Below are 12,717 nucleotides of genomic sequence, written 5' to 3'. Positions count from 1 at the left end.
AGGAACTGTCCTTGAATTTGAAAATACACGGTCTTAATTTTTAATATAATATATATATATATAAGGAAACTTGTCACTTGGCTATTGGAGGAGGGAGGTATTAAAATTTTACGCGTAGATAATTTAAATATAAAGACCACTTTGGAAAATTAATAAATAGAAACACGTATACGTATACAGAAAGAGATAGATATAAATGAGATGGATAAGTTGTTATAAATTATTGATATTAAATTAGTGTTGTGGCCAGATTTACCAAGACAAAAAATAATTATTGAAGTCCATCATTCATACATGCATGCATGGTTTCTTGTTGAATGAACAAATAATGGTCATGACTCATGAGTCTCTTTTTACCTAATTGTCTCCGTAAAATTAAATAATATTAATTAATATAGTTCTATATAACACATTGAGAATTATTAGTGGATGAGACAGTCAAACATGCATTAGGTTTGTATATATATATATATATATATATTATTACATTAATGTAATCTATAGCTGTTTTGAATTTCTTTTTCCTTTTATCCTAAATTCACATGCAATATATAATCAATTCCGAGCTAGGATACCCAATTACCCACCCCAATAAAACAAATTAATTAAATGCACTATGCATTATTAATTCATATTCTTGAACGACCATGCATATAGCTGTCGTCTATGGAATTCAACATTGACTAGAATCAAAAGATTATCGTAATCTTACCAACTTAATTCCCACCCAATTATTATGCCAACACAAATAAATTAATTAGTCAAATCTTAATTTCTTAGCTAGACAATGTCAATGGGCCGGGGTAGTAAAACATACATGATCTATAGCAGCCTAACCCCACTTTTAGAGTGGGAGGCTTTTTATTTTTATAGAAACGAGTTAGTTTACTTGTGAATTTTATATTTTGGAGATTTAATCCTTGTTTCAAATTTTAATTTAAATTTTAGTAGATGGACTTATATCTCTGAGCACAAGACCAACTTTAATTTGATGTTGACCAGCACTGCGTAATGGCTATTTTTATTTTCAACATGTTGTATTAATTGAAAAAGTAAAAAATCAATGTAATGGGACATATCATATATGATCTAAATCTAACTGAAAAGTAAGTGTCGTCCCATATGCATAGCCGGTGGATGAAAGTTGTCATTTAGTATTGGGGCGGGGCATAATCGACTTTTCCATGTAATAAAATGATATATAATCACAGTTTTCACTTATTCGACTCTTTTCGCCAGTGTGTATATATATATATATATATATACATTACACTACATGAATTTTAGATTTTTTGGTCCCCTAAGCATTACTATATAAAGTCTTCTACATCATTTAGAAAATATAGCGCATGAGGTATGTTTTTGAAATTCATTTTAGTTTTGATTCTTAAATTTTATTCCGCATTGAATCGATTATTATAGTAACATTACCTCATGTCAATGTTGCTACGAATACCAACTTGATTAATTAATTAATCAATCAATTGCCCCTGAATTTAATTTATCGATGATGATTGATTACGACTCCCCTAATAAGAATAATAATTAACACTTAGTATATATATTCCCTGTCCCGCATATTTATATTAATTGTTCTTTTTCTTCGAGGGATAATTGATTAATTATATATATATATATATATTTTAATAGCCTTGTGCTTGCATAGATTATTTGTGTGTATCGTCTCGTCCCATTCCACTCCACTAGATATTTATTATGTTGCTCGTCAGATCATATGAAGAAAATTATTTTAATATGAGAAATGGGAGTTGACTAGTGAGAGATATTTTTTGATCATGTAAAATCGATAAGGACAGTGGCACCAACTGATATACTCTATACCCCTATATTATATTATATTATATTTATATAATCATCAATCATTACATATATCTTTTCTTTTCTTTTCTTTTTTTCTTTTACGTAGGAAGGAAGCATTTAAGGGCCCTTTATCCGAAAGTCCAAACTCCACCCCTGTAATTATCATGGGGGGTCTGGCCCTGGGGTCCCAGGACCGCCCAAGAACACAATAATGCCTAATTATATATACCACTACTGCAATGCAATGCATGCATCATGCACACATTATGGGCTTTAATTTGTAAGAAAATATGCCCTTGTCACAAATCCACCACGTGGTCATCCCCCTCTATTTAAACCATTTTGCCCCTCACTCTTTCCCCCTCAAAATCCCCTCTTTCATTCTCTCTAATTTTCTTGCACTAACAACTTCCTCCCTCTCTCTCTCTCTCTTGAATATTTTCTTCTTCTTTATGGCGTTTTCTATTGCAAAATCTTGTAATGGATCATGGAGTGGAGCCCATTTGAAACCAACGTATTGTGATTTGGGCTTTTCATCAAAATCCATTTCAGTGAAAAAACACTCTACAAAAGGAAAGGCGACACTACAATGCGCTGTACACGCTCCTTCAATCTTTACATTCCCTTCCGTCACACCAATCGACCAGACGCCACCGCCGGCGCCGCAATGGAACATAATCCAACGAGCGGCTGCCAAAGCGTTAGACACAGTGGAAAGCGCGTTAATCTTACGCGACAGCCAACACGCGCTCCCGAAAACGGCCGACCCCGGCGTCCAGATTTCCGGCAACTTCGCTCCGGTGCCGGAGCAGCCCGTGCGGCATAATCTCGACGTCGCCGGAAAAATCCCCGACTGTATTAACGGAGTTTATGTTAGAAACGGTGCCAATCCGTTGCACCAGCCCCTCGCCGGACACCACCTGTTCGACGGCGATGGGATGATCCACTCCGTCACGTTCGGCGCCGGAAACTCCGTCAGCTACGCCTGCCGGTTCACGGAGACACAGAGGCTTGTCCAAGAGCGCCGGCTCGGCCGGCCGGTTTTCCCGAAAGCCATCGGAGAACTCCACGGGCATTCCGGCATAGCCCGGCTGCTGCTGTTCTACGCCCGAGGACTTTTCCGATTGGTCGATCATAGCCAAGGGACCGGAGTGGCGAACGCCGGACTGGTTTATTTCAACCGGCGGCTGCTGGCAATGTCTGAAGACGATCTTCCTTATCATGTCCGAATAAGTCCGGCGGGAGACCTGGAAACGATCGGAAGGTACGATTTTGGAGCTCAATTGAAAAGCACGATGATCGCTCACCCAAAAATCGATCCGGTTTCGAAGGAGATGTTTGCTTTAAGCTACGACGTCGTTCAGAAGCCATATCTTAGGTATTTTAGATTCTCGGCGGAGGGCGAGAAATCGCCGGACGTTGAAATTCCGGTGGAGGTTCCGACCATGATGCACGACTTCGCTATCACGGAGAATTTCGTTGTGATCCCCGATCAGCAAGTGGTGTTCAAGCTCCAGGAAATGGTCGCCGGAGGATCGCCGGTGATTTACGACAAGGAGAAGAAATCGAGATTCGGAATCCTTCCGAAGAACGCGACAAATGGCGGAGACATTGTCTGGATCGAGTGCGCCGACACTTTTTGCTTCCACTTATGGAACGCTTGGGAAGAAACGGACACCGACGAGGTGGTCGTGATCGGCTCCTGCATGACTCCGGCGGACTCAATTTTCAACGAAAGCGACGAGACCTTGAAGAGCGTCCTGTCTGAAATCCGGCTCAATTTGAAAACCGGCGAGTCGAGACGGCGGCCGGTGATCTCCGAGCCGATCAATTTGGAAGCCGGGATGGTGAACCGGAACAGGCTCGGCCGGAAAACCCGGTTCGCGTATCTTGCGATCGCGGAGCCGTGGCCGAGGGTTTCGGGATTCGCGAAAGTCGACCTGTCGACCGGAAAAGTGGAGAAGTTCATTTACGGCGACCGGAGATACGGCGGCGAACCGTTTTTCGTGCCGAGCGAATCGGCGGAAGATGATGGGTACATCATTGCGTTTGTGCACGACGAGGAATCGTGGAAATCGGAGGTGCAGATTGTGAATGCCGGAAATTTGGAGCTGGAAGCGACGGTGAAACTTCCGGCGAGAGTGCCGTATGGATTCCATGGGACATTCGTGAGCTCCGAGGAATTGGAAAATCAGGCATCTCGATCATGACGAATATACATATAGATATATGTATGTATATATATCGTAGTAGATTGGTTCGTCTGAGGGATTTTGAATCTAGGGCATCGCCGTCGTCCCCGGCGTTCCTCTCCGATCTTGATTTTCTGTTGTTTTTTTTTTTTTTGAATTATTGCATATGAATGGCATTCTGTGTGTTTCTCTTTCATGGTGGAGCCAAGCTTGAAGCTTTTTAGGCGTGTGTAGATATTTTAGTAATGGAGCTCAGCTGGTTTCTGTTTGTATTTTTGTTCGTGCCATTGTAATGGTTAGTTCGTGCTGTCCTATTTTCTCGGAGACGATGGAGTCTGGTGCTGGGGTCCCGGGACTGCTTGATTCTCTCATGAGGTGAAGGAATATGTTTTTTGGGGACTAATTAAGCATTGTTATGCTGAATTTATTACTGCAGTTGGTGATTAACGTTGCTGGTAAGAGAGTCAAAATCTGCTTTCCATTGAAAAATAAATAAATATGTAACAACTATAAATAAATAATGGAGTAGTAGTAATTTGCCGGCGATTGAATATGAGCCATATATAGCTTAATCATAAAAAGGTGATGTGACTAAAAATAGCATGGTTTCCAATTTTGCTGAGGATAGTCACACTCCATCACCTTAATTATTTTTTTAGAAGAATAATATAATAGTTAAACTAAATCAAGCATATATATTGATTAAGAATTTTGCTATCCAAAAGGGTAATTAATAAATAAACAATTGGATGGGGTTTTAGTAGGGAGTGACGATGCTGCTGAGACACGCATGTAAACCTTAACTCACTGCCCGAATCCCAGGAATATATAAAAATAAATATTGTATATGTGCTAGCCCTCCAATTAATTAATTAAAATTAAAATTAAATTAATAAAGTTTGCTGAGCAGCATGCATCACGGTGTTCGTCATCCTCCATAGATCTCGGGTGGGTCAAACTTCCTTCATTTTTTTATACACTGTATTTTATGTGGCTTTTCTCTACATATATTTATTTACAATAACAAAGAAAGAAAATGATGCATCAAACAAACAATATATATAATTCACTAACATTATATTTTTATATAGAATTCAATATTACTCATATATGTAACACTTTGTCGTCCCCATAAATCAACACAAATCTTTAGAGCTTTATTGATATAATTAATTCTAAAATTCGCTTAGGTGTCGTTGATATGAATGATGTAAGCCATTCACTAAACTCTAGCGTTCTTTTAGGTTGTGAAGTCCCAAAAAAAGTATCCATACTATTAATACTTAAGCTTTATCTAGATTTGGAAAATCATAATATATATTTTTGAGCTATGAACTAAATTTAGGAGAGGATCGACTCGACGTAGCTAGCAATATCTTGTTCAATATTAATTAATTGATGGAGTGGTAGATGGGTCGAATTGAATGATGTTAGCCAATTATGGCAAGAGTGGTAGAAGATGGCATGTGTTACGTGGATGCATTGGTGCCATGTTTCTATATTTATTATTGTTGTTGTTGTTTATATATAAATAAAATAAAACCAACCCAACCCAACCATGCAATGATTTTTAGGAACATAAGCATAACCACCACCCTTCTCTTCTGGGAGACTCATTAAATTACACCCATTTTTCAAAAATAGACAAAAACAAATTAAACAAACAAATCTCTCTCTAGAGCTAATTCCTTCCTACATCCTTGGACACCTTTTCGTTTTCATGATGTAATAAAATAGTAATTCTTTCTTTGAGCCCACCCCACCAAAATATGGGCAGATTTTCAGAATCCCATATCATCTCGATCGGATTTAGCTTTGATTCGAGGGAATTTACTTTGCTGTTGGGTAACAGAACGAATTGAACCAGAGGGGTCATGAGTGATCACAAGAATCAATCACACCATGTGATCGATGCATGCATGCATGCTTATAAGATTAGATTCATTTCAATTAATCAATTGCATTGCATTGCATTGCAACCACAAGACAGAATTGACAAATACATATATATAAAATATGATGCTCGAATTAGTCCAAGACAGACAGAGGTCAGACATGGCGATAAACGTTTACCTCAAAAAAGGATTGTCCTGTCCATGCTCCAGGAGAATCTCTGTCTGTATGTGATCAACTAGCTCAAAAATCCATTCCATTCCATTCCATTCATGGACCCTAGCTTGTCATAAATACATCTCAACAGCCTGCAATTTAAAGAGCATACACACATATACATATTGCCTTCATGAAAGGGAAATCTGGAAAATTAATTAAACATGGCTGGTCTGGTCTGGCCTATCCACGTGGAGACATGACTGCAGCAAAGTGCAACAGGGCTTTGCAATTTAATACAGAAAGTGGCAACCATTAACATCCATGGGACTCCACACCCAACACTTGTATTGTAATAATAATAGTTAATGTAATGAGATAAGAGACACGCCCATGTTCATTTGACTCGATCGAATACATGAAAGGAACTTCTAAATCTGTAATGTAATGTATCATCTTCCATTCAAAACTATCCATACCTCCTCACATATTGCAGTTCATCTGATTCGATCGAAAAAGTACCTCCAGATTCGATTTAAACACCAAACAATACATAACAACTCTACGAATCATAGAATTTTAAACATAATTCAAGAGCTAGCTAGCAACAACGCAAAGATGATGAGTCGAACAAAAATACCTAAACATTTTATGTGCCAAGGGCTACAGGCAAAGCTGCTCGACTGCAGCAACGATCTGCGCTGGTTGAACAACAGTCCATTCCTCGAGTGCTCCTGCATACGGAGTCGGCACATCCTGCGACGATAAACACACGATCGCAGCATCCAAATAATCGTTAAAATTTTCATTTATCGAAGCCGTCAAGCTGGCACCGATCCCGCCAGTTCTCATGCACTCCTCCACGATTACAACACGGTGCGTCTTCTTCACAGAATTCCCGATCGTGTAGAGATCAAACGGCTTCAAAGATCTAATATCAATGACTTCCGGATCATATCCTCTGTTCACAAGAGTCTTGGCAGCCTGCATAACATGATACCGCATTCTCGAATACGTTAGAATCGTGACGTCCTCGCCGGCTCTGACCATCTCGGCTTCCTCGAGATTCAATACATATTCTTCGTCCGGAATCCTCTCTTTCAGATTGTAGAGCAAAACATGCTCAAAAAGAATGACGGGATTCTCACTCCTTATTGCAGCCTTCATCAAGCCTTTGGCATTGTACGGCGTCGAGCAAGCCACCATTTGAATCCCGGGAATCGACTGGAAATACGATTCAAGGCGCTGCGAATGCTCAGCTCCGAGCTGTCGGCCGACACCGCCAGGCCCGCGGATCACTATAGGTATCGTAAACTGCCCGCCCGACGTGTAGTGGAGCATCCCGCAGTTATTAGAGATCTGATTGAAGGCCAGAAGAAGAAAGCCCATGTTCATTCCCTCGACAACGGGGCGAAGTCCTGTCATTGCAGCTCCGATTCCCATTCCGGTGAAGGAGTTTTCGCAAATTGGCGTGTCGAGAACCCTGAGATCGCCGTACTTGGTTGCCAACCCCCTCGTCACCTTGTAAGAACCTCCGTAATGCCCTACATCTTCCCCCATTACACATACCCGAGGATCCCTTTCCATCTCCTCCTCCAAGCCCTCCTGGAGAGCTTCGAAAAGCAAAAGCTCATGCCTGGAATCAAAACAGCATTGGCAATTCGTGAACCAGAATCATCCATCGAAGATTCGTACAGGATGAAAAGCCTAAGGGATCTCTATTCACTAATTTGATTGTAATTCTCTCAATTGGCAAATGAACATTCGATTTCTATGATTATTGCACACACTACATTGATGATATTAGTAGTTGAAAAGATAGGGAAGCATCTGATCTTGAAATTCAAACATTACATCATAAGTTTTTGTAATGGAGTAGAGAGCAAATTACCCAGGTTTTGATGCAGTGGCAGCTGCTCCTTTCTCTTGCTTTGTCTGCAACCAATAAAGGAATAGATAAAATTAATGGCGAGACTTCAAAGACCATGTGAAAGATCCTCTAAACATCTGAACAAGACAGGATGAACTTACTGCAACTGCATTGGTAATAAACCGCTTTGTCCTACTATTACGAGACTTCAAATTCGATCTCAAATTTCCATCACTGCAGACATGAAATAAGCTCCCTGTCCTCTCTGAAATAAATTTAAAAATTCAGTGACGACTAGAAATCTCCAAACATTGATTCAAACATAGTTTTTATTTACTTTTTTTTTTTTTTAATGATCGCATCAGTTCGAAGTTCCAAGCAGAATATTAGAAATTTAGGTATAGTGCAGCTAATACAACTATAACAAGGGTTTACAAAGAACAGCACATGATCACATAAAAATTCAACAGACAGAAAAGAAAATAGAGAGCTGAAAAACCTTGCAGTGATCCTCGATAACTAAATGCGAAAAGTGCCATTTTTGTTCCAGCGGCAGGCATAATCGAAGTTGCCATTAAAGAAGAGCACGAGAATTCGAAGATAGTAAACTACCCCTTACTCTTTTCAGCCTATACAATACAATGTAGTATCTGAATCAACAAAAAGATTGATTACACCGACAACCTAGAGAAGCGGCGGCGGCGGCGGCGGTTTACGACGATTTGGTCTATGTTGGGAAGACGAGAGGCTGAAGAAGACGGTGAGAGCAGAGCCACAGAAGTTGGGCTGTTCGATTATGTCGCCTAATCGCCTACTTGACGGTTCACTGAACCACACTTTTGAGAGCCTATCCAAACTGGACACGTAGCATAGAGAAAATTAATTATTAACAAAAGGCTAGTTTTATCTCACCGTCGATCTAAATATGAAGGGCCAAGATGCTTTTGCCGTAATAATAATTAATTTAATGTAATTACCAATGTGAATGCGAGTCCAAAAAAACCTCAATTAATAAAATTATTAATTCTGATTTAATAATATTATGATTATTAAATAAGGGAAATGAGATTGGAGTTGTTTAGTATGTATATATGTTTTATTTTTTTATTTAATATGAGGTTTATTATATACTGAAAAAATTAAGAATGGATTGAATATATATTATAGAAAGAAAATTCAAAGTATTGATAGAGTATATAACTAAATTCAATGAATATAATTCAAATAAGACAATGTATAGATGAATATTAATATAATTCTTATGGTTAATAAGACTTTTGCTAATGATCTATTAGATAGATACTTCCATAAAATCAGTTGTGCTATTTTTCATATGAGCTTGTACAGGTTCATTCTATACCTAGCAAATGCATTTGTATTTTATATATATTCAAACTAACATCTTTGATCAAATAATTTGATGCCACGGCTTTGTTTACATAAAACTTAAATTTATAATTTCGATTGATCAGTACAAGAACTGGTCAGAAGTGAAGTGGAAACATGAAGTAACACGTGACTAAAATGATTAGATACATGTTTTTCTTTCTTTCTTTTTATTTTATATTATATTATATTTTGGTCTATCTATAAACATCTCTTTGATTTGAGTCGTTGGTGCAACTTTTCAAAGCTTGGAAAAAAAGTGTCGTCGTGTTCTATTCTATTTCTATATATAACGACTTCTTACATATACATATACACCAACATGGAAAGAAACTGCAATCTGGAACTTGGCCTGGCAACTCCGCCGCCGTATGATCGTCGTAATAATAATTACCGGCGGGGTACGGAGGAGGAGCAGCAGAAGTTAACTATTTTCTACAATGGAAGAATGGCTGCCTCCATTGATGCCACTGAATTTCAGGTACCCATTAATGATTCCATTCATTATTTGATTAATAATTAATGAATTAATTAATTAATGTGGCCCATGCAGGCTCGTGCAATCATCGATCTTGCAAGCCGCGGTGGAGACAAAGAAGAGTTTGAGGGTAGTGCTGCTCAGACATGGACAACTTTAAACCCATTATTAGTATTACCATTATCATCAACCAATAATAATAATAATAATGATAATAATAATAATAATACTACATCGTCTAGGGTTTGTGTGAAGAGATCACTGCAGAGGTTCCTTAAAAAGAGAGAAGATAGGGCACAGTCCTTGTCTCCTTACCCTCAACCCTCCCTGCAATAAATTAATTATTTCTTAAAAACACTATGCATTTGGGTGTATTTGTTGTGTACTTAGGTTAGGGTAATTAATTAAGGTCCTATTTATTTTTCATTATTGTTGTTTGAATTTTTAATTATTTCTTGATAGAAATTTGGTTTGGGCTTTCGAGAAACGGCCCATTAACTTGAAAGCCCCAAGACATGGTCTTCTTCCTTTATGCTCAAATCAATCACTCCATCCATCCATCAGCTACAAAAACCAAATGTATATTTTACTATTCTTTCTTGTACGTAACTTTCTTACACGTATTCAGAATGGATATATATATATGTTTGCATTCCCTTTCACTGCAATAATATAATATAATATACTATAATGAAGTTCAATATTGGCGTTTTCTAACACAACATATATATTTAAATAAATATAAATTATTTTACAGCTAATCTGCAAGTGCCACCCACATATACCTATAGCTATAGCTATAGCCAACTCATTAAATGTATATACCATCAATATAATTATATTTATCATCTGAGATGGAGATCAAATTACAATCCTTCAATCATTGAATTCAAATCTCTTTTTCAAATTGAAGATTTTTCCCAGTTTCAATGGTTTAATTACGTAATCGCCATCCGACGGCTGTGATTAAATGTGCTGCGCGAAGACACACGTGGCGACGATGCAACGGTGACGTCAGGTAGATCGGCTCGCCACGTCACTGTACACTTGTTAAGACATTAACAAAAACCGACTGAATTAAACTTAATGACGGCCTACGTCAGCAGTTCTCCTTTGGGAACTCCCGGGAGCACGGCTCCCAAATTCATACATGGACGGCTGTGATTTCAGGAATTCATAATCAGCTATAAATACCACACCGGAATTCAGATCATCCTTCAACAATGGCCGCCGGAAGTTTCCTGAGCTTGGAGAGATTCTCTGCAGACAACCTCAAAAACTCCAAACTGATCATATCCATTGTGCTGTCTGTCGTCGTCCTCCTCCTCCTTTACATGTCAGCGTTGAATTTCTTCAACCTCTCGCCTACAGCTCTCCTCTCGACCACTAAATTCTGGTTCGTAATATCCAACACAATCCTTCTCATCTTCGCCACTGATTTCGGTGCCTTTTCGGAGACAAATAATCATTATTACTTTGAAAACAATAATGTTCTTGTTGTTGTAAGGAGTAATAATGCACCTGTTTGCTGTCTCCAGATCGACGATCAGTATAATTATTCCGAAGACAAAGTAAACAAAGACGACAACGAGTTAGAATTAATAACAGAGAATCTTAACAAAGAAGAAGAAGAAGAGGGACATGAAAGTGAACATGAAGGCAAGAAAACATTAATGTCATCAGTGAGACACGATGAAGACGAAGAAGAAGATGATGATGAGGAGTTCAGTCGATGGTTCAACAGGCAGATTAGGTTACAAGCAGAAGCACAAGGACCCAACTTACCTTAATTAACTGATCGAGGTCTGGTAGAAGACCACACGCATGCTGATGTGGACGTACGGACATCATCTTTTAAATTAATTTATTTATTTATGACAAGCAATTTTGCAATATCTTTACTTAGTCTAATAAAAAGGGTTCTTTATTATTTAGTAGTAGTAGTAGTAGTAGTATATATTTCATTCATCATCAAATTAATTATGCAGTATCACATTGATTATGATAAAAAGTCACATTACACACAATATATTATATTATTAATATCATGCAAGAAATTAGGATGTTAATAGAGTTTCAAATAACACAATATATATATATATATATGTGATGTATTAATTGAAGGCATGTGTTGACAACATATCTTATAAGCTTAAATCAATTATAATATTCACTAAGTGAACTATTATTGTATGTTGTCAATTCATTTGTTACATTTCTGTTATATCAATATATATAACAGGGAACCGAGGAGGGAGGGAGACAAGAAGGAGACACAATAATGGAGGAACTTTGGTAGATCTGAAGTCATATGAGATATTATTGAGATATATATATATATATATACACACACAAACACAGATTATATATACAAGTGTCAGATGTAACCTCTAATATCTCAGCAAAGTGCATGGGTCCTCATTTAGGTACAATTTAATAACCCCTTAGCTGGATTCCATATACAATATATATATGTATATGCTCATTGATTTATTGCTCTACTTGCTGGAGTTTGTTTCAGTGCATGTTAGTTTCCAGATGCAGTAATTACAGATGGTGGGATTTTCATCTATTGGGAATTAAAGTTACTATTTTGATAAACCATTACTATATATATACTATATTATTGAAGTTGGTTCATAAATTAGGGCACCGATAGCGCAGTGTATAGTTGTCAAGAAGCTGTATTGTAATAATTTACAATAATCAGTTTTGAAGTGTGGTATGATTAAATGTCATTTTCATACAGGTTGGATATATATGAGGATCAGTATTTCTTACAACAACAAACAACTGGGGGGTTTTGGGTAATAAAGAACACCATGTTGTACGTTCTGAAACCTTGATTAGCCTGTAAGTCAATGTTGGCAACAGACAGGTATCCTAAAAGGGATGGGATCGCTTGGTTAACACCAAATAAC

The 12,717-nt window shown here is 37.8% G+C and overlaps 3 protein-coding genes across 4 annotated transcripts; 2 read left to right on the top strand and 1 right to left on the bottom strand.

Moving 5' to 3' along the window:
- Positions 1 to 2,212: 2,212 nt before the first annotated feature.
- Positions 2,213 to 4,549, top strand: LOC127249950 (9-cis-epoxycarotenoid dioxygenase NCED2, chloroplastic-like). The gene has a single exon (XM_051273049.1). The coding sequence runs from the start codon at positions 2,274 to 2,276 to the stop codon at positions 4,029 to 4,031; it is 1,758 nt and encodes a 585-aa protein (XP_051129006.1). The 5' UTR covers positions 2,213 to 2,273; the 3' UTR covers positions 4,032 to 4,549.
- A 1,431-nt stretch (positions 4,550 to 5,980) lies between these two features.
- LOC127249492 (pyruvate dehydrogenase E1 component subunit beta-3, chloroplastic) lies at positions 5,981 to 8,713 on the bottom strand. 2 transcript variants are annotated; one of them, XM_051272283.1, is made up of 5 exons: positions 8,432 to 8,713; positions 8,094 to 8,197; positions 7,954 to 7,997; positions 6,703 to 7,698; positions 5,981 to 6,214 (listed from the first exon to the last, which is right to left on the bottom strand). In XM_051272283.1, exons 1-4 carry the CDS (start codon positions 8,505 to 8,507, stop codon positions 6,726 to 6,728), a joined length of 1,197 nt encoding a protein of 398 aa, XP_051128240.1. In that variant the 5' UTR covers positions 8,508 to 8,713; the 3' UTR covers positions 5,981 to 6,214; positions 6,703 to 6,725. The 2 variants fall into 2 exon arrangements, with proteins under 2 accessions (XP_051128240.1, XP_051128239.1); XM_051272282.1 differs by lacking the exon at positions 5,981 to 6,214 and having other exon boundaries at positions 6,384 to 7,698.
- A 927-nt stretch (positions 8,714 to 9,640) lies between these two features.
- LOC127249674 (protein TIFY 5A-like) lies at positions 9,641 to 10,423 on the top strand. The gene is made up of 2 exons (XM_051272605.1): positions 9,641 to 9,799; positions 9,872 to 10,423. The coding sequence occupies exons 1-2, from the start codon at positions 9,641 to 9,643 to the stop codon at positions 10,130 to 10,132; spliced, it is 420 nt and encodes a 139-aa protein (XP_051128562.1). The 3' UTR covers positions 10,133 to 10,423.
- Positions 10,424 to 12,717: the final 2,294 nt, after the last annotated feature.

The sequence above is a fragment of the Andrographis paniculata genome, unplaced genomic scaffold, assembly GCF_009805555.1.
Source record: "Andrographis paniculata isolate CXL003 unplaced genomic scaffold, ASM980555v1 Contig36END, whole genome shotgun sequence".
Classification (NCBI taxonomy): domain Eukaryota; kingdom Viridiplantae; phylum Streptophyta; class Magnoliopsida; order Lamiales; family Acanthaceae; genus Andrographis; species Andrographis paniculata.
The sequence above is the reverse complement of the archived record's forward strand: the minus strand, read 5'-3'. Positions and strand labels throughout refer to the sequence as shown.

What these genes read in the sequence shown, in the direction of transcription:
- LOC127249950 (XM_051273049.1), top strand. Translation starts at nt 2,274, where the DNA reads ATGGCGTTTTCTATTGCAAAATCTTGTAATGGATCATGGAGTGGAGCC.
- LOC127249492 (XM_051272283.1), bottom strand. Translation starts at nt 8,507, where the DNA reads ATGGCAACTTCGATTATGCCTGCCGCTGGAACAAAAATGGCACTTTTC. An exon ending in TTATCGAGGATCACTGCAAG is followed by an intron (nt 8,198 to 8,431) that starts GTTTTTCAGCTC and finishes AATTTATTTCAG; the next exon opens with AGAGGACAGGGAGCTTATTT. An exon ending in GCCACTGCATCAAAACCTGG is followed by an intron (nt 7,699 to 7,953) that starts GTAATTTGCTCT and finishes TTTTGATTCCAG; the next exon opens with GCATGAGCTTTTGCTTTTCG.
- LOC127249674 (XM_051272605.1), top strand. Translation starts at nt 9,641, where the DNA reads ATGGAAAGAAACTGCAATCTGGAACTTGGCCTGGCAACTCCGCCGCCG. An exon ending in TTGATGCCACTGAATTTCAG is followed by an intron (nt 9,800 to 9,871) that starts GTACCCATTAAT and finishes TGGCCCATGCAG; the next exon opens with GCTCGTGCAATCATCGATCT.